This window comes from Hyperoodon ampullatus (assembly GCF_949752795.1).
Source record: "Hyperoodon ampullatus genome assembly, chromosome: 3".
In the NCBI taxonomy this organism is placed as follows: domain Eukaryota; kingdom Metazoa; phylum Chordata; class Mammalia; order Artiodactyla; family Ziphiidae; genus Hyperoodon; species Hyperoodon ampullatus.
Genome location: NC_136916.1, coordinates 95,753,912 through 95,775,557, shown reverse-complemented (window position 1 = coordinate 95,775,557; position 21,646 = coordinate 95,753,912). Strand labels below are relative to the sequence as shown.

The 21,646-nt window shown below is 38.4% G+C and overlaps 1 protein-coding gene and 1 pseudogene across 2 annotated transcripts in view; one reads left to right on the top strand and one right to left on the bottom strand.

Moving 5' to 3' along the window:
• The window catches only part of INO80 (INO80 complex ATPase subunit), a gene marked incomplete at its 3' end in the record, with an annotated part of 101,566 nt that overhangs the window by 41,367 nt on the left and 38,553 nt on the right, over positions 1-21,646 (bottom strand). Inside the window, exons 21-24 of the mRNA XM_079699619.1 lie at positions 20,707-20,774; positions 19,872-19,965; positions 18,931-19,102; positions 5,071-5,211 (exon numbers count right to left, since the gene is read on the bottom strand). Coding sequence (XP_079555745.1) covers positions 5,071-5,211; positions 18,931-19,102; positions 19,872-19,965; positions 20,707-20,774 — 475 coding nt within the window. The remainder of the gene's footprint in view (positions 1-5,070; positions 5,212-18,930; positions 19,103-19,871; positions 19,966-20,706; positions 20,775-21,646) is intronic.
• On the top strand, positions 799-1,238 carry LOC307050704 (small ribosomal subunit protein uS12-like; annotated as a pseudogene). The gene has a single exon. The product of its transcript is annotated as a small ribosomal subunit protein uS12-like (transcript).

The window sequence follows — 21,646 nt, the reverse complement described above, 5'->3', positions numbered from 1 at the left end:
TTCATGCCCACCGATATTCAGGGCAGTGGTTGTCAAGTTTTGGTGGGCATAAGAACCTTCTTAGGAGCCTATCTAATGTGCAGATTTTGATCCAGGCCTAAAGTAGGAGTCACTAGTTCTAGGTTTTTAACATGCACCCCAGCATCTCAGGCCAAGCCTTGAGAAATACTGCCTTGGGTTACATAAACAATCAGCTAGCTGACTGTGGGGCTGCAGGTACCTCTGCTGGAAACTAGAGAACACCAAAACTGGAGAAAGAGCATCATTTACCAATAACCAAAGACTATACTACTCTGGCTTACAGATGAAGTTAAATTCATTTTGCTAGGGAGCAGTGCCATCTATGGTCCAGATGCAAAACTACAGTGGGTCACAGCAAGCTGGGTCCCCTGGCGCTCCAAAACCCAGAAAAGCTCACGCATTAAATCAGCTTACTTAGTACTAGGAATAGGTTTTGGTAGTCTCATACCACATTTACCCACTCCAAAAGGAGTTTGTTCTCTTGCTTCCAAGTTATTCATCTTTCCCACCGAAAGTTGAGCACAGGCAAATAAAGACCGAAATACAAAGTAGGTGATTAAAAATTGGGTCACGACTTCCCTGGTGGTGCAGTGGTTAAGAATCGCCCTCCAATGCAGGGGACTTGGGTTCGATCCCTGGTCAGGGAACTAGATCCCACATGCATGCTACAACTAAGGAGCACACATGCCCCAAGTAAGACCTGGTGCAACCAGGATAAATTACATAAATAAAAATAAATAAGTTTTGTCTTTCACTCAGGCCTGTGGCGCTGGCAAGATGGGCAAGTGTCGCACTGTTCGCACTGCCAGGAAGCTCCATAGCCACCGACGAGACCAGAAGTGGCATGATAAACAGTACAAGAAAGCCCATTTGGGCACAGCCCTGAAGGCCAACCCTTTTGGAGGTGCTTCTCATGCCAAGGGAATTGTGCTTGAAAAAGCAGGGGTTGAAGCCAAACAGCCAAATTCTGCCATCAGGAAGTGTGTCAGGGTTCAGCTCATCAAGAATGGCAAAAAAATCAGAGCCTTTGTACCCAATGATGGTTGTTTGAATTTTATTCATCATTTAGGAAAATAATGAAGTTCTGGTTGCTGGATTTGGTCACAAAGGTCATGCTCTTGGTGACATTCCTGGAGTCTGCTCTTAAGGTCGTCAAAGTAGCCAACATCTCCCTTTTGGCCTTATACAAAGGCAAGAAGGAAAGACCAAGATCGTAAGTTTTGATGATGAAAGCAGGATAGCAATAAATTTCCATATGGCAAAAAAAAAAAAAAAATTGGGTCTCTCCCACCATGGCTTGTCCTGGCAGTAGCCCAGCAGATACTAAACCAGAGCAGACATCTGCCACCTAGGATATGAGTTTCAGAACCTGACAATCAATAGTGGCTATAGTTCCACAAAAATGGTTTGAGAAGCAGTGGTCTGAACCACAGAAGCATGACCAGTTCTATATAGCTCAAACAGCAAGCACACTCTTAGATGAGTAAGCATACTTAATCTTTTCTAATTAGAGACTCATATGGACCAATTTTACACTCAAAGATAACTGCTTTTTTTTAATCTTATTGTAGTATAGTTGATCTATTATTGTTGTGTTAATTTCTGCTGCATAGCAAAGTAACTCAGTTATACATATATATATTCTTTTTCATTATGGTTTATCACAAGATATTGAATATAGTTCCCTATGCTATACAGTAGGACCTTGTTGTTTATCCATCCTATATATAAAATAGTTTGCATCTGCTAATCCCAAACTCTCAATCCTTCCCTCCCTCCCCCCCGACCTCTTACTTAGATTTTTCTTTTTTTTGAAGAAAAGCAGAATATATACTGGAATTATATATAAAAACTTTGGGCCCATATTCTCGAGATGAAAAATCAAAAGCTAGCAAATCATGAAGGAATAGGGGGAGAACAGTGACACAGGAAAGAGTGTCATTTCTAGACACTCTGATAGTTTAAAAACAAGACAACTTTTTCCAGTTATAAACTTTCACCTATTTTCCAATTTCATTTTGCTGATAGCCTTCCAAGTCCAGGATTAAAAACTAGGAGGTTTGCAAGGCACAGCTCTTAGTGAAATATTTTTTAATGTTTTGATAAGCTTATTTGGCAGGAGCCCTGGATCAAGATATATACAGAATCATACAGTGTCATGTTGTAAGTACGCAAGCAGTGAACTCATGAGGTCCAAAAGGAGGCAAACAGGTCCATTTCTACTTAAATTGTGCTTTCTAAGTCAGCTCTATCCTAAACAGCCTCCACCCATTCTGCTAACCCCAAGTGGCCTTCCTGATTGCTCAGAAGGAGGGGGAGATGAAGCATGACATACCCATTCTTGCCTCCCCACAAATGGAAATGCATACTCCCTTTAGTCCCACATGAGCAAACCCGTTTCTTGCTTCATTAACTTCCTAAACTATAGTATCTTCAGGGGCTGCCTCCTCAAGCATCAGCGCGTCCTTCCTGAGGACATGTATATTCCTGCTCTAGCCCCAGGAAGCGTGACCGCTCCAAGCGCTTCAGTTTCTTGGTGTGATGAATTCCCAGGGTCTTAGTTTATTAACCCTGCAGAATGATTTCTTAAGCTAATGATAATTCCTTCCTAGTGACACAGTTCTTCCTGAATTGACCCTAAAGTTTTCACAGCATATGCCATGGAAATTAATTTGTCTTAACTCAATGCCAGGGTTGAGGCATCAAAGGAAATCAGTTTCTCTCCACCGCAGATGGGTTAGAAATCAATATAAGATCATTAAAATACCTCATAAAATGTTGCCTTATTCACACCCCTGGCCTGATGTACAGATCTTGTGTGTGTATAAAACATTCAGACATGTTTAAAACTCTTCTTCCTGTCCTCCTAACTATGGGGTGATTACTCCCATTTCAGATTTAGCACATGCTATGTGAAGAAACTCTACAAATGTGGGAAGAGGGGCTGAACAGGAAAGGGTGCTGGGGAGGAGCCCCTCAGCCAGATGAGAAAAGCTTCCTCCTGTTTCCTGCCTGCCACCACACCTTTAGGCTAACAGTCTTCTTCAAGTTACTACTGTTTTTTAGGGAAACATCGGTACCAGGCATGATAGTTTAGACGTCAGGCTCCTCAGAAACAATACTTTAGTAGTACAGTGGGGGTCTGTATATGTAAGTATGTCAGAAGAGTGGGGTTATTCTTCAGAGTGGTTGGCTATAGAGCTTTGAGTAGTATAAATGAAGAATTATTATGTCCATAAATGCAGTTACAGTCCAGGGCAGTTCACTTTCCCGTTGCGGAGCACAGGCTCCGGACACGCAGGCCCAGCGGCCATGGCTCACGGGCCCAGCCACTCCGTGGCATGTGGGATCTTCCCGGACCGGGGCACGAACCCGTGTCCCCTGCATCGGCAGGCAGATTCTCAACCACTGCGCCACCAGGGAAGCCCGGGAAGTTCACTTTTTACTGGCTCTATAAAACACGGGGAATATGAGAAGCAAAAAATGTCTTGACATCCCGCTCTCAAAAATCTAGGCTTCCTCTTATAGGCCTCTCCATGTACATAACAGATTAGGAGAATAAAAAGGAAACAACCATACAGATATGAAGCTTGAAGGCAGCTTTCTATGCAAGCCCTTGGCTTTAGATGTTTTCTGGAAAAAGTGCTTTTCCCTAGATAAACTTAAGCTTCAAAGACCAAGAATACTTTGGAAGAACTGGGTACCTACAAAACCCAAATACTTTCTGGAGAATCAATATAAATCAAACAAAGTGGATAGTGGTAAGCGAATCAAGTTTGTGTAGCACAGAACAAGCAGAGAAATCTAGGCAGGCAGGAAACAATGGGACTCTACTGTCATCTCATTTCCATTCATGATCTTTCTTTGGACCCTCTGCCAGATTCTGACCTTTGATAACTTAATAAAGTTAAGGATGTAAGCTGATATAAATAATGGTAGAGAAATATCACCACAAAGAAGAATTAAAAGTCTCCACCTTCTTTGAATGGAACTGTGAAAACAGTAGACTTGCTAGGATGAGTGAAGAAAACAAGATAAAAACATAGAAGGGTAAGAAAAGTCAGCCTCTTAGAGTCTCCTGGCTAACTGAAAGTTGCCCTTAGAGCAAATGGAAGCAAGCTGGAAAGACAAACTCGTTTTTGCTCTAATTGCAGTCTGGCCACATCTCTACTCTGCCTCTCCCCCTTCATGTACTGCTTCATGGTTGTAAGAGAGTTTCTGTCTGGCTCTGATCAGAGAGACATGAAAGAGTGGAAGATGTAAGCGAAGTAAACAGCCACAGTGTGCCAAGGGGAGCCTTTGCAGCAACACTGTTGGCAATCACAAGAGTGCCCTGTTTTGATAAACAGGGTATCAGGAAGGATCTAACAGCTGTTCAAAGTTGAAACCACAATAGAAACTACTCCCAATCTGCGAACAAGACTACTACCACTGACTGGTGGATATGGCCCAATAGTCACTTTTCAGAGGGAACATACTTGTGAACCACAGTCCAGGCAGAGCTGCTGAAGAAAGCGAGAGAATACCATCTAAGAAGTTTCTTGATGCTGGAGTGTTATGTTTCCCTTTGTTATTCGGAGACTGTACTGAGGCGATAAGGCCAGATCAAATCTCCCTCCCAATCGGGCCCCCTCCTCTAAAAAACCCTCAAAAACCTCAACACAGGTGACAAATGGCTCCCTCTTCTATTCAAATATTCCACTGTTCCTGTCCCTGCTATTGGGTGATAACCTACCTAGTAACAGATGGCTTGCTCCCATGGTAGTTTAGAGCCCCAGGCTAAATGAGAGGAACTACACGGAAGCAACATCAGGGAAAGAAGTCACTTCTATTACCATACAACTATTCTCAAACCAACACAATTCAAAGTGAGGAGTGCTGTCTTGGGAAAGCCAGGACCACAGATGCCCTTTCTAAATACCGAGCATTTATATGTTTCTCAAGGTCCAAATAGCTTAAAACAGTTCTGGTTAAGAAATGGATCCCTTGAAAACTGGTTTATTTCTTCAAACACCATCTATTTTATCTCTTCCCTCCTGTGGCACTTACTCGTGGACTGGCCACACACAAAAAAGATGGCAGCTCAGTGAGCAGGCAGCAACGAAGCGAGGAGGTAGCTGATCTCCGCTGATGGATGACCTGGTCTGAGTAGCCACTCACTGCTTTACAGTGGCTGCTGAAAACCAGAGACTACAAAACAAAAATGCAAATTAGTGCTATTGAGAATTATTTAATGTAAGCAAAACAGAAAAAATATCACATATAGTCAAGGTTCATTCTAATTTCAAACTGTGCTTTTATTAATGTACCTTAGGTAAATGTCATCTCTAATTCTGCCTTTTCTGGAAGAGATTCTGTTTATTATAAATAGTTACAGCAAAATTTTCATTAGACAAAACAACATTTTGTGTATGCCAGGGGAAGTTTGGTTCATTTGTTAAACTGTGAATACAAACCCATTTGTCTTGAGTTAAAAAAGATGACCAATAATATTTCCTCCTAAATTTTTCTTTTAGGCAGATCTGTCTAGTATTTCACGTGTGTACAACAGTGCAGTATAGTTCTAGCAAGGTTAGAAGTTCTATTTATTTGGAGACATCAATAAAAGTGGTCAGGAACAGGAAACAATATCTTTTTAGTTCCTCTAACCTAACTACCATTTAAAAAATTAAAAACTTACATTACTGTATCAATTCATTTTAACAGACTTAAAGCTCATGTTAAAGCTTCAGTTTGCAGCCATTCATATGAAAGATTTTTAAGTATGGAATGTTCACATACAAAGAATTTGTCAGTGGGATTACAGTGTTGTATCAATATATTGCAGGTGCAATTCTTTATTCAGTTCAATATTAGACATTTTATCTTTGGATCTTCATTCTCAATTATTTCATTTATTTGTCTTACTGGTTTCTCAAGACAGGTTGGTAACCTAAATAATCATATGAATGAAGATAATACAAAAAACTGCAAGATGAACAGTAACCAGGACCCTCTGTAGGAGAATAACAGTTACAATTCCAATACCGAAAGTGTCCAGTACCAAATCTCTTCAAAGCTTCTTTGTTTAGTATATATTTCCTCCTGAAGTACATGGGTTCTTCAGGATCACAGTTTGAAAGAAGCCATTTCAAGTTGCCTAGTAGGACAGGTGTATCATAATCTGCTTTCATGAAGCAATCAGCACCTTCTAAATAATGGGCATGAAAGAAGTGAAAGGATTTTAAATGTTTCCCGCAGAGTTGGGACGTCTTCAGTGATTTCTAATCACACTGCATGGAAGTCTTTACAACACTTTAGTACAATGCTGGACTCATGTAGCTTTGATATGTTTGACATTTTTCTCTAGGTGTTTAGGTCCCATCATTAACCAGAAAAGAACATTAATCTTCTGATACCGTTTTTCAACAGTATCTGTGTTCTCATCTTTATGTTGGGTAGCATCTGCACTGAGATTTATCCACCTCTCTACATGTTTATCTCCATTATCATCTGAATGCCTAGTGTGAGGATCATTATGAAGATCAATAGACCAGGTGTCACCCTGTTCTTCCAATACGGAATACTGACGAGCTAGGATCATTACTAAAAAAATCCTATTGCTGATACATAGATGAAAGTAAAAAAAAAAAAAAAAAAAAGTAGCCTATTTTCTTGTTTTCCGAAAGTTCACTTCTGATTATTAGTAATAGCTCTTCCTGCTCCTCCTGAGGGTGAAGAGATGACACAAGCCTAGCAACCGCTGCTCGTATCTGTCGTAGTTCAGGGCTGCTAGCTGGGGGGTCCACTGCCACCCAGGTGGCTGAGATAGCAGCAGTGGCTGGCCTAGAGACTTCTGAATTCTTTACTAACTTCTAAAGAGCAGTATCCGTTATCACTTTATCTTTGTAAAAGGAGCTTCTTATACTCCTATTTCTTATACTCCTAAAGAGCAGTATCTAAACAATGTCTCAGGGAGGGATCTCTTAAAGTCAACCTCATTTTCAGTATTCTTAAATGGCAAAATCCAACAGATAAGAGATGAAAGAACGACCATTTCCTTCAATTATTTTCTCTCCAACATTGTAGTTATTAATAAGGGATACAACAATCACGATAGGGAGTCTTTTTAACACAATATTTTGCTTGTGATACCTTTCTGGAAAAAGTCTAATGATAATTTTATTTCCGGGGTGGTCATTCCTAAATTAGAACATGTTCACTTGTCTTATATCAGCTAGGTTAAGACAGGCTTCTCATTGGCAGTCACTAAATCAAGGTGATTTGTAGCTGATTCCAGATTTAAAAAATGATTCACTAGCTCAACATACACAAGCCTTAGCTGTAGAGAAACCCTGACTACCCCCAGTACACTTCACTCAATCTATACTTTTCTAGATCATTTTCTCTTAACACTGGGTCCATCAAATCTTCCTTAGCACAGGTGGTCCTTGGTACCATACTATCCACATTCCCTTCACATAATGACATGAACTGCTAGGTACTGCTAGATACAGAAAATTTTAATGCTTAATAGAGAAGAACACAAAGGACACCTTAGGCACCACTGTGTAGGATGCAGGGGGCCGGGGGGAGGGTGCAGAAAAGAAGATTCATTACTTCTTTAGTCTACTTTGGCCTAAAACAAATTAGAAAAAAAGAAACAATGTCACACAATGAGAGATGTGACTTGGTAATAATGTGGTCACAGTTTTTGCTCTTCTGTTGTCCCTTCCTCATGTTCTTGAGTATCTTACTACCCTGTAGGCACTGGCAACTGTGTATGTCTTGCTGCCAGTACTACAATATACACACAGCAGCGAAGGAAGTCTTTTGTAGAGTCTTTTGGCACCATGCAAAAGTCTCAAGTGAAAAACAACAGGGCAGTATGATAGGCCCCTCAGCTGTACACTACCTGCCACAGTGGAGCACAGAGAACACACAGATGTTTTCCCCTCAGATACATACTTGTCCACTTAACAAGGGGCCGTTCTTTGCTTTCCAAGCCTTATTTAAAATTAAAAAGAATACTTATGCTAACGTTAGGTCTTCATTACTTAGAAATTAATTTTCTGTTTTTGCTCTTAAAGAACACATCAAAATCAGATATAGAGAAAAGGTCTCACTTAAAATGAAAGGGTGTAAGGTTTATAGATCAATTGCTAAGATTGCATGGATTCTATTTTCACAGATATTCTAAGTAACCAAACAAAAAGGGGGAAATAAAATACAGAAAAACTCTGAAAACAACGGATTCCCAGAGCTTTCCACAAGGGGTACTGGCAGCTCTCATGATCCCAGGAAATGATGATATAGATACTGCAGTTGCAAATTAACCTCCAGTGGAAGAGTTTTTGGAAACTTCCTGTTTGGGAGATTCTTCATCAATAGCCATTCTAAGCTCTCTAAGCATTTAATAGAGTATAGTGTTTAAAACTTAAAACACATACCACTCTTTTCAAAATAACTCTTTATGTTTAGATTCTTTTGTATATATATTTTTAAATCTTTTTTTTTTTTTTTTTCTTTTTGACTGTGCTGTGTCTTATTTACAGCCTGCAGGATCTTTTTAGTTGAGGCATGCAGGATCTAGTTCCCTGACCAGGGATCGAACCTGGGCCCCCTGCACTGGGAGCACAGAGTCCTAACCACTGGACCACCAGGGAAGTCCTGTATATTTTAAATTGCAAAATCTGAAATGCCCTCAATTTCTATGAGTTAGTTGCCTCACTAGAGTTGTAGAGTATATAAAGCTTTCAACACATATAATGCCTAAGCAGACCATAACCATGACAACAGTTTCACTAAGACTGGGACAGGAAATGAAATTAATGCTGGTACTGTTTCTGCCAATTATCATTTTTAACATAGTATTTAACTGGATACAGTATAAAATCTGTTCTGCCTCCTCAAAAGATGGCTAAATGGTGTATTTCCTACAGATTCTGGTTTTTGTCTTTATTCTTCTAAGCAAAATAAGATTAAAAAGAAAAAAAATTCATATGTGTGAGACTTGCACTCTAACCCTTGTAAAACTGTACAAGAAAGGAGCTCTGGTCAGAGCCTACAGTGGGGAGGGAGGTGTGTGAGAATGAATTCATAAAATTTTTTAACTAAATGCTATTCCTTCTTGAACTCATCACCAGTAAAGCAGGGTAGAGAACAATGAGGTTAAGAGGACAACACAGAATCATGCTGGCTTTTGTTCTACAAGCATCACAAGAAAAGGAAATATCAGAAAAGCATTCATGTCAAGTAAGAGAGTTTAAAAGGCCCTAAACTTCGTTCAAAGTACCCTAAGTGTCATCTGATCCGTGTCCTTAGCCTAGTTCCTAGTTCCCTGATGTTTTTGTACCATCCCAAAGCCAGCATTATGAGAATGGTACTTCCTTGAACTCTGTAACACAGAATTCAAATTTAATATTCACTGCAGGGTAAGAAGAGTTTTATAGGCACACTCAGTGGCGGGAAGAGCTTCTCACTGTTCAGATTCATTCACGTCCATGGGTGGCAAGGAAGATGAGAGGATTGGGTTAGACTGCTGAATGTAACTCAGGTAGTATGTGATTTAAGATAGCTTACCAAGAACAAGATGACAACATGTAGGTAAGTCAACATTCATTAACTATCTCCTCAGAGGAATAAGAACAAAGCCTTCACCTTGATCTGATGATAGGAAGCTGTATTTAGGAGACAGGCTGCTGGAACAATACCTACTACTTTTCATAAAACAAATGAAGGCACAGAAGAGAACAGGATGAAGGGTTTTCTGCAATAAGAGGATAAAGGTGAATATGGAAAAATTAATTCAAAGTTAATCTGGTAGCTCCAAAGGAATTTTACTCAAAATTATTTTTGAATAGTAAAAGAGACCTGGCACTCGCTTCCAATTTTAGCATTTCCCCTTGTCTCTTCTCTCAGGTTTGTCTGCTTAAGAATAATCCCCAACTTTACTTTTAAGACTGATCTTGAACATGGAAGCCGGATTCATGTTCTCCCATCAAAACACTGAAACATAAATTTGTGTTTACTTTGCGTATTAAACAAGGCTACTCTACTTCACAGTATCACAAAAGAAAGCAAAACAAGGATTTGGAGAAACAGCATCTCTTCAGCATTATGTTTACAAATAATCAAAGTTACACAATCAGAACTAAGTTGGCAAATCAAATGAAAATGCAAGATACAGAAAAAAACAGAGCTTGCAATGAAAAAAAATTTGCTCACAAGGAGTTAGGGCTTATGAGCAATGAATTCCGGTTGAAGATGAATGACACATATTATACTGCATTTGCAGTAGCTAATAAAACTGTGAACAGACAGGTAACATGGAGAACAAGAAGAGGTGATACCAGCATCCCTTCCAATTTAAGAACTTTCATAGTGTCACAGTCAGAACCCATCTGTCGCCTAAGCCAAAATCTCAGAACAGGGAATACCCAAACAAACGTGGTAATGAAGTAACTAATACAAAAGGCATTGAGGCTCCTCCTTGCTCTCTCTCTTGAATCACCCACTCTGGGGGAAGCCAGCTGCCATACCATGAGGACACTGAAGCAGCCCCATGGAAAAGTCCACACATCGAGGAACAGAGTCCTCCAGCCAACAGCCAGCACCAACTTAACCAGGCATATAAGTGAGCTAACCTGGAAGCAGAAACTATGGCTCCAGTCAATCTTTCAGGTAACTGCAACCCTAGCTGATATCCTGCCTGCAACTTCATAAGATTTTCTGAGTCGGAATCACCTACCTAAGCTGCTCCCAAGTTCTTAACCAACATAAACTATGAGACATTAAAAATGTTCATTGTTTTAAGCTGCTAAATTTGTGGGTAATTTGTTATATAGGTATAGATAACTACTACAGGGGCTAATATCCACAACTGACGCCCTTTTTGAAGATGTCTAAAAATTAGCTTCTTTCTGCTGGTATATTTCTCACTCCCAAGAAATGCCTCTAGTTCTCAGCTCAAATGCAGGGCAAAAATAACTAATGTGCAATAAACTCAATGCATGATCAAACAAATTAGCAATGCCACCCATATTTCCCAACCTCCAAGGAAAAGTTAGAACTCTTCACAAAATTCTATTTTAAATACAGAGGAAGACTATACTTCTAATTTTAGGGTGGAGGACATTCCCTCAGATAACAAAACACAAAGTTCCAAAGGGAAAAACAACACTAATACAATGCACCAAGACTTACTAAGTCATTCAGTAAACATTTATTTAACCTTGTAAGTGCAAGGTGCTTAAAATAACCCGACCACAAAGACAAGAGGGACTATGTCCAAACATCTAAATTCTGTTCTCACACTTGGGGGGAAAAAAGAAATGAAGAAAAAAAAGAAAGAAAAAAAATGACAGAATTGTGGGTTTTTATGGCCCTGCCATGCAGCACGTGGGATCTTAGTTCCCTGACCAGGGACTGAACCTGTGCCCCCTGCACTGGAAGCATGGAGCTTTAACCACTGGACCACCAGAAGTCCAAAATGACAGAACTGTTTAACAGCACTTTTTTTTTTTTTCATGTTAAGCTTGGTTTCAGTCTTTCTGGACATTGTAAAATATTCTTTGTATTAGAGAAGTATCTTTCTATTAATTATAGAGCTCCTACCTGTATTCACTGGTTTTCTACCATACAAAAAGGGTAGTTAACCACTTTTGCATCCCCTATCAATCATCTTTCTTGCATGTTTGATTTCCCGCTTAGCTGCCTTTTCTTACTCTTTCGTCTTCAAATCTGAGTCTCCTCTCTCTTACAAACTCAGCTTTTAGTTAAAACCAACTGTCCCTCCTGAAATGTCTTCCTATTCTTTTTAACTGTCACATCTCATTACCTATTTCCTAACCATAATCTTTCTCCTTGTAAATCCCTGAACCTGGGCCTTCTCTGTTATATCTGCACTCATAACATCAAAGAGCTCCTAATCTCATTCCTAAGTGTTGACTTTAAACTTGATATAGAATTCAGCACTCCCTCTGAATTCTCTCTTGAACTCTGGGTTTTGGAAGTTATTCCTTCACTGCCAATGCTCATCCATATTCAAATCAATCAGAGTCCATTCACCCTTTCTTCACCATCTTTTGGTTACAACTACTTCTGTTGGGTCCTTTGTACCTGATACTTGGAACTTTAGTTTAATACCCTCCTTAACATGGATTCCCACATCCAATCTTTCCTGTTATCACACTCTTGAGATTAGTCATCAAGTACCAATGGCAGAGATTCCCACTGATGTGCTGTAATGACTTGAATGATTTAACAGCCTTCCTAAAACCAACTACCCGATTATTCCTTCCCATGGCTTGACAGTAGCCACCAAAACTTTATTCCCCCAGGATTACAACTGTAGCATCTGTTGAAGAAGGTGAGCCAAAAAAGGGCTAAAACTCCTCGTTTAGTATCTAAACCCCCATAAATTGGCATTCAAAGATTCTTTGGGAGAAAAGGTGACTTACCTTTCTGGCCTTTTTTCTCACTACTGCTTTGTATTCTGGCTCAAATCTTCAACTTGGAAAATCCTTCCTTCTACCCAGGTCCCTACCACTCAAGATCCAACTTAAACAATACCATTTCTATAAAAGAGTTTTTTGTCCATTTTAACCTAAAGTGATCTCCTATCCTGAACTTTACCACTAATCATCTAACATTATTTTGGCAGTTAATTATGTTTTCTTTCATCTCTGATCTTGAATCATTTCTATTTTTAAAGTCCTTTTAACCTTGTGCATGTCTTTTTACTATATAATGAATGAGTTTTCAAACCAGAAAATAAGAGACCATGACTGTTAACACACCTTGCCCACAACAGGCACTGATGCGTGACAGGTTTGTAAACAACATTAATTACATGTGCTTTTTCTCTGTGGGAGTAGACTGACACTGGGAGGAGGCTATTATGAAAGAACATTAGAAAAACCCCAACCCTTAAGCCAAAATCACATTCAACCACTGGAGATTCATTCAATCAATAAGCTCTTCTGATATACATACAAATTAATGGACCCATTCACTCAATCCCATTGGCCCTTGGGATCAAACAAGTGAAAAGAGCAGGAGAGAAAGAGTGAAGAGTGTTTGGAACAAAAAGAGTACTTTCTCCAGTAAATAGTGTGTCCTCCCCTCTATTAACATTCCTTATTCAATTAGCCTTCTTTTAACTGCCGGGATCAGTGGTCTCCAGAGAAATTACATGCAAACTTCACAATGTAAATAATATTAATATGCTATTATTTATGTATCATTTTAAAAGAAATAATGCATAGGTATTGGCAAAATGGATAAAGAATGTTTTAATAATGGGGGACATAATCAAAAAACATGGGGCTACTGGCATTGCTGAAAAGAGTTTAAACTAAGATAGATAAGCTGATTCAAAATTTACATGAAAATGCAAAAGGCCAGGAACAGTGAAGGCAATATTGAAGAAAAACAAAGCTAGAGGACCGGTGCTATCAGTTATCAAGCCTTATTATGAAGCTATAGTTATTAAGATAAAGTGGTACTGGTCAAGGGTAGACAAATGGACTAATGGAATAGAACAGGGTCTAGAAACAGACCCACACATATACAGCCACCTGTTTGACAAAAGTGATGCTGCAGGGCAACAAGGATGGTCTTTTCAACAAATGAAGTTGGGTCAAACGGATATGGATATCTGTAAGTAAAAAAAATGACAACCCATAACACAGACTGAAAACCCAGTTTCTTGTAGATCCAAATGGTAAATCAAAACAACCTTTGGAGAAAAACAGAATTATCTTTATGACCTTGGTAAAGGCAAGGATTTCTTCAACAGAACACAAAAAATACTAATGATTCAACAGAAGACAATATTTAGAGTGATAAAGTAAGCTACAGAGTAGAAGACCTCTGCAATACATAAAGAACTACAAAACACCACGAAAAATACAGACAGACTAACAGAAAAATAAGCAAGGGTCTCAAATAAGCATTTCATAAAGGAGGTTATCCAAATGGCCAATGAGCATTAGAAAAGGTACTCAATATCATTATTCATAAGGGAAATATAATTTAAAGCCACAGTGAGATACTACCACATAGCAGGACTAAAATGAACAGACAAAATAATGTCACATTCTGGCAAGGACATGGAGCAACTAGAACCTCTTATACACTGTTAATGGGAATGAAAATGGGCACAACTGCTTTAGAAAACTGTCTGGCATAACCTATTATAGATGACCACATGTATACCCTATGATCCAGCAATTTGACTACTAGATATATATACCCCACAAAATACATATGAATTTTCATTAAAAGGTGTGTACAGTAATGTTCACAGCAGCACTATCTGTAATAATAAAACCTATAAGCCACCCAAATATTTGCCTATAGTAACTCTTACGGCGAGGACACTGAGGAGGAACAATGAATGGAAGTGGGCACAAAGGGGCCTCTGAGGTAGAGTTCTGACAGTGTTTTGTGAAGTTATCAAGCTGTATGTACACTTATGATTTGTGCACTTTCCTATATGTATGTTAATATCTCTAGAAGAATAGCCAAGGCAATAAGAAAAAGGCTTATATTTTTTAAAATATATTATACCTATTATTTCTCTCTGTCTCTCTAATCTCCTTGGCCTGTTGTTTACTAAAGGAAAGCAAATGGTCATATTTTCAGAATCAACTTAGCTGCTTCTTAGACTCATGAATTCAAATGGTTATTAATTAATTTCATTAGAAAAAAATTTTAACTCTCTAATAATTGATTAGGGTACTGGTTATCATTTCCAAGTTTTCTTCCTACCTCCTCAAGCTTTAATGGACCCACATTTATATGTCAGTCCTTTTCTAATCTTTCAAGACTTTTCTTTGTCTTCCTGAGGTTCTAATTCACCATATGAATGATAGCAAATACCTCTCAAGTCATATTTTCAGGACATTTGCTAAAACTAGTAAGCAGAATTTTAAGTTTGTTTTCTGTGAAAATAAAAAATTTTCTCTCTGATTCCACAGTAGTAGGGTCCCTGTATAAGCAAAGGAATCTTCCAGAGGATCTGTAAATTGTATTAATAATACCAGAAGTATTTTGTAGATTTCAATGACAACAAACAAGTCATGTCAGGAAAAGGCACAAAGCACATACATGATGAATTTATCCCACACAAAGCAACAAACAAAAAGAATCCAAGACCTTGTATCTAAATCCAACTGACAAATCCAAACATCAGCAAGACAGATAATTATTATATTTAAGTCTCACCACTGCTGTCCATACTTGAAGAGTTACCTTTGAAAAAAGACTCATTTTTGTTAATCATATTTTTGTGAAAAACTGTAAACTGGCAGGATTACAGCAGACTATGAAATCTGGAAGTGTGTTTCTGATGTGTGTATGTATGCTAAAATATCATGCATCTTAAGTTTTAGCTTTTACTTTATATTCTTAACAAAGGAATTTTGGAAATCTGTTGTAAAGGATTAGGTGTTCAAAATTTCCTTCTCTATCCTTCTTTGCAAAACAGACAATGTAATATTCTCTAAAATACTTCTTGAATAAGAAAAACTCAGTTCGGGACTTCCCTGGTACGCAGTGGTTAAGAATAAGCCTACCAGGGCTTCCCTGGTGGTTCAGTGGTTGAGAGTTCGCCTGCCGATGCAGGGGGCACGGGTTCGTGCCCCGGTCCAGGAAGATCCCACATGCCGCGGAGCAGCTGGGCCCGTGAGCCATGGCCACTAAGCCTGTGCGTCCGGAGCCTGTGCTCCGCAATGGGAGAGGCCACAACAGTGAGAGGCCCGCGTACCGCAAAAAAAAAAAAAAAAAAAAAAAAAAAAGAATAAGCCTACCAGTGCAGGGGACACGGGTTTGAGCCCTGGTCCAGGAAGATCCCACATGCCGCGGAGCAGCTAAGCCCGTGTGCCACAACTACTGAGCCTGTGTTCTAGAGCTCGCGAGCCACAACTACTGAGCCTGCATGCCACAACTACTGAAGCCCACAAGCCTGGAGCCCGGGCTCCGCAACAAGAAAATCCACCGCAATGAGAAACCCGCGCACCGCAATGAAGAGTAGCCCCCGCTCACTGCAACTAGAGAAAGACCATGCGCAGCAAGGAAGACCCAACGCAGCCATAAACGGAAGGGAGGAAGGGAGGAAGAGAGAAAGAAAGACTCAGTTTGGAGAAATTAGTGTGAGAAACAGTACAATAGTGGTAATAGGCATATTCTAACAAAGCCATTCTTGGGGGACAGTTCGCATAATAAACTACTTTGCTCAAGTTTGAATTGGGTTTTTTCAAAATTACTTAACTTTATTTATATTATCTCTGAATAGGAGGGATATAACAGGTATATGCCAAAATATACTAAGACAGAGATGGACCTTGATCACTAACTACATGTCAGGGTAACTCTGCAATGAAACGTGCATATTGCTCTCTGAGTGACTTCTGGTGGTCTCTTTCATATTCAGAAAGTGAGACCTTCCTTAAGTCCCAAAATGTCAGTTTCTTTCCATTCTTACTATTAAAAAGAATGATCCAGAATCTTTCTATATGGTGACTTTCTTTACCTAGTCCCCTTGCTATTCTAATATCATGTAGTCACTGAATGCTGTATTTTTCAAACTGTGAGTAGTAGGGTCATGAAATCATTTTTTAGTAGGTTCCAACTAACATTAAGAAAAACAAAAGGAAAAAACTGTGCACTGAAGGAGGGTAAATACTGTTTTGTGAATATTTTGTCTTAAAAATTTATGGATGTGTAATATTTATATATGTATGTAATATCTGATATATCTACATAACTACAGGTGGTGTAAAATATTCTTGTGAGTCGTGGTCAGACTTCAAAAGCCACAGATATAATGGGCTTTATTATATTTTTATTGTTACATATGGAGCTTCAACAGAATGATTCTTCATTCAGAACCCAGTCTAACCTTTAAGGCTAGATATCATGTAAAGATTATTCTGCTTAGTTGAAAGCAAATATTTCTTAGAACAGATATATCAACCAACTCTGGCAAGATACATTGGTATTTCAACATATGTATTTTGGAGATAAGGATGGTGAGACCAAAAGGAGAACAGCATCTCTACAAAATACATGATTAGCTTTCAGCTACCTGTGGCTCAGTAACTCGGTGTACATTCTAAGCCACTACAAGAGCAAAGGTCTATCTATAACACAAAATAAAAGTAAAGAAGAGGACATGGAAGTGAAACTAACTTTGGAAAAACCAGTTTCACATAAAGCATATTGCCCATATCTAAATTTCTCAGGAAATTAATTGATATAAGGACCTCACTGAACAGGTGCTCTGAACACACTACTGTATTTTCATAAAGGAGAAGACTACAAATAAGTGATGCTTATCTTTCAGTGTTAAGTAAGATGCAGTTATCTACATAATAGAGCATAAAAAACCCCTGGTAGAATGGTGCGCTCTGTACCAAAAATAAAACTAGTAAAAAAATTTTAACTGTAGTAATATAGAGTACCAAATGTAAGGAAATTGGTCTACAGAGGTTCAGCAACTCTTCATTAGACATATCAGTATTCACTAGTAGGAAGTCACCTTGCCACAACTGACTATATTATTCCAAACAGGCTGGAACCCAATTCTATTCTCCTTCTGCATTAACGATCTTATCTTCAGAGTCCAAAAAAGTATATGGAGCAATGCGTGAGAAACCAACTGGGAAAACAGAAGAAAAGGAAATCATACAGGTTCTTCAGTATACAGGGGGCAAATAACCAGATGCAGCCAAAGAACATCCTACATTCGATAGCTGTATGACTGATGACACATTAAATTTTCTAGAGGATACAAAGAAAAAGTTCTACCTTCTAAACTATTAATCTAGTTGAAGAACTATAACATATAAACATCAAGTCTCTTATTAAAACTCTCCAGTGTTACACCCATTTCATTCAGAATAAAACCCAAATCCTTAGCATTAACTTATGAGGCCTCACATGATCTGAATCTGCACCTATCACCTATCACTTATTTCCTATCCCTTTTCCCCTTACCTACTATACAATGGCAAACAGTTATATGAAAAAGTGCTCAACATCATTACTTTCCATGGAAATGCAACTGAAAATCACAAATTCAACAAAAATGGGCCGACAATACCAAGGGTAGGCAAGATTTACAAGAATAAATCTCTCACATTGCTGGTGGGAGTTTAACTTTGAAAAACCATTTTGGAAAAATGTTTGGCAGTGGGAACTAAATCTAAACATACGTATACGTGATGATACAGCAATCCCATTTAGTTGCATGCCGCAACTAAGATCCGATGCAGCCAAATAAATAAATAAAATAAAAAACAGTAGATTAATCAATTGTGATTAGAAACAGACAATGGAACACTTCATAGCATTAAAGAAGAATGCTACAGTGCAACATGGATGAATCTTACAGACAAAATAATTGAGGGAAAGGAGCCAGACACAAAAGAGTACACATTAGATCATTCCATTTACATTAAGTTCAAAAACAGGGTAAAATAATCTGGGATGATAGCAGTAGAATAGTGATTACCTTTATTTTTATTTGTTGGTTTGTTCTGAACTAAAGGTTTCAAATGGGAAGAAGTATGAGGGACACTTCTGGGTGCTGGAAATATTCTATACCTTAATCTAGGCAGTTGTTACACAAGTGTATACACATGTATAAATTCAAAGAGTTGTACACTTAAGATCTGTGTACTTCACAGTAAAGTTATATACAAAACATATATTAAAAAAAATATATATATATACACACACATACACACACACATAAAATGTCTATTAAGTGATATGTAATAAGCTATATAACACTACACTGCTCCCACTCCTCTGGGAACTTTTTGGCTCCCTCAGGTCTTCATTTACTTTATTACTTTTATTGATTCAAAGAAAAGGGAAGGGAGTACTACACAGATAACTGATGCTGAAATAATTGCTTACCTTTAACAAAGGGCAGCTGGAAAGGTTGGGAAAGGAGAGTGGAAAATTAACCCCAAGAAGGAAATCCTTGTTTCTCAGATATTTCTGCTGGCTCTCCCCTTCTGGCTCTCCCCAGGAGCGCAGCTGATGGAGCCTGTAGGAGGCTTTCAGAGACAGGAAAAGAGCTAACCATCTGAAACAAACCACAGCAGACATGCTTATTCAGTGCTCCATGGAGGGCTGAGGGTAGTTCATAGCAGCGAGGAACCTTGTCTCTCATTAACATGTCTCTTCTGTAAATCTTGAACACTTTAGACACAGCTCTTTCCTACTTTCAGATAAAGCCATTTCATACTTTTGTTCTATAAATTCTATCTTTGGCATGAATTGGTTTGCTACTATGAAAACGAAAATCCTCTGTAAAGCTCCTCTCAGTATTAAGGAATATTCAACTCTATCATAAAAACTGTCATAAAAACATCCTCATACTAAGGAGACAGCCTCTCCTAATGAGATTACTATTTTTTACACAAATACAAAGTAATAAATTAAGTAAAAGCCATTATTCCAAAGAATAAGAAAAGAGAACTAAGTTTCCCTGAATACGTAAGGCAGGCTATGCTGCAATCACTACTAACTAAAGGAATCATCAGTCATCATTTGCCCTGTAGAAACAAATAAAGTAGTCTACCTAGAAATTATGAAGAATTGAAGACCTTCTGGTAGCATTTGGGAGAAGAGCCTAAACAGGTTTTATTTAAGGTATATCACGAAGCATCATGCAATTATTAAAGGATCAAAAGTATGATTTCCTTATAAAAATTTTAATTCTTAACAATACAAAAAAGAATGAGAGGCTCTGTAAGATGATATAATAGTAAATATTTAATTTCACAGTATTCGACCTTCGCCTCTGTTTATTCCCAACTGCTCTCTCATCAAACAATGAGCAAACTTCTCACCTGGCCAAAAGTCCCTGAAGCATGAGGTTTGCCATTTCAGCTGGAGATACATCAATAAAGCGAAGGAAAGAGAAGCAGCTTTCTTCATTAACACCTGGAATATCAAAGGACAAAGTTAAACCCAACAGAAAACCAAGAGGCAATACTCAACTAAAGCCTGCTGAACTGCTGAATTTTGACTTAAGAATCAAAAACTATTCTAAAGGTTCCAATACAGCCACTTTGATATAAGACAGTGTGTCATATTTTTGTACTACAATCATAAGTAGAAGAGGCAGACCTATGAGATATGGCATATATGGGCCAGAGTGGAGTTGGCTCATCAGTTACCTCTGGGGTTTTGGATTCTTGGCTAACTGCCTTCCTCTTTTTATCGTGCCAGGAAAAAGAAAAAAGAAAAGGAAAACACAGAGGTGAAAAATTCTGAACCTCTGCCTTAATACTTTGGACAATGCTCAAAGTTGAGCAGCTTCCTTTCCTTAAACTAAGGAGGAGGTATCTAAGAGTCCCACACTAGCAAGAGTCCTGCATTGTCTCTATCACACCTCTATTCAAAGGGTATAAGAAATTCTTAAGAGGCAGGTATAAAATAAAGATGGAAGGTCAATCAAAATGGAAAACAATTAATCAAAAAAAATTTTTTATTGCTTCCTGTTATAGCCAAAAAGCCTAGCATCTATAGATGAAGACAACTAATTTACTTAAATCTTATAAAGACTTTATAAATAAAGGCCTAGCATTCAGGCAAAGCCACTACTAGTTCCAACTCAGCAAAACAAAGAGCATCCTGATAAATCCTTGGCATTCTTTCCTCCTCAAAGATCAAAACACCTACCTTTTCTGTGAAACAGAGACTGCTGGATATAGTCTGGTGCAAATGGAGAAAGAAGAACCCTTAACCACCTGTAAAGTAAGTAAATAAAATAAATCCAAACCCAAATATAAATATCAGGAACTTAACTAAACTGGAGGTTCCAAACTAAAAGAATCATTTAAGGTTTGAAACTTTCTACTTCTGAGAAGTTTGTTGCCAGACAAAATCATTACATATATGTCAGAAAGTACTAAGTACTTAATAAAGGCAGTAGATTATAATACAAGTTCAAAGTGGTCTCATTTTATTTCAAAGAAGCACATTTCTAGCACTTAAAGTTGCTATATACTATATTAAACAAAAAGCACTACAACTCTGGTCTGTTTCCCCCTGCCCATCTAGTTAAGTATTAGCCTGGAGCTATCACAGACAAAGAATTCTTAAAATTAAACCCAAGAAATGTGTCTCACTTTCAGTAACATCAGGCTAGATGTTGTTGATGATTATTTTGAAAGTACTGTTTATATTGTTTCTCTACAGAAGCAGCGTTCTAAATCTATGGTTCTCAAGTGCAGGTGTGCACAAGAATCCTTTGGGAGCTTGTTAAAAAATCCAGAAGCCGGGGCCACCCTCACTCGGAAGTGCAGAATGTACATACATAGCCATTTTCTGAATGGAAGTGGTTTCTAGCATATTACCATTAACAATCACTTCACTTTTACCAAATCTGTGACTGCTGATTCTGGGAAGAAGATAAATTTGATTAATTTGAAATCCAATCAGTTCTTCCACAAGTGCTATTCCAAGTGTATAAACCATCACAAAGCAATTTCAGTACTGAGACAGAGACATTTGCTGATCTCTCTTGGTACAAGTACATATTTGCACACAGGTGCACATTCCTCACTCAGAAAGGCAACTGGAAGCGCCAGTTAAACTCCTGAGAGTGCACAGATCCTAT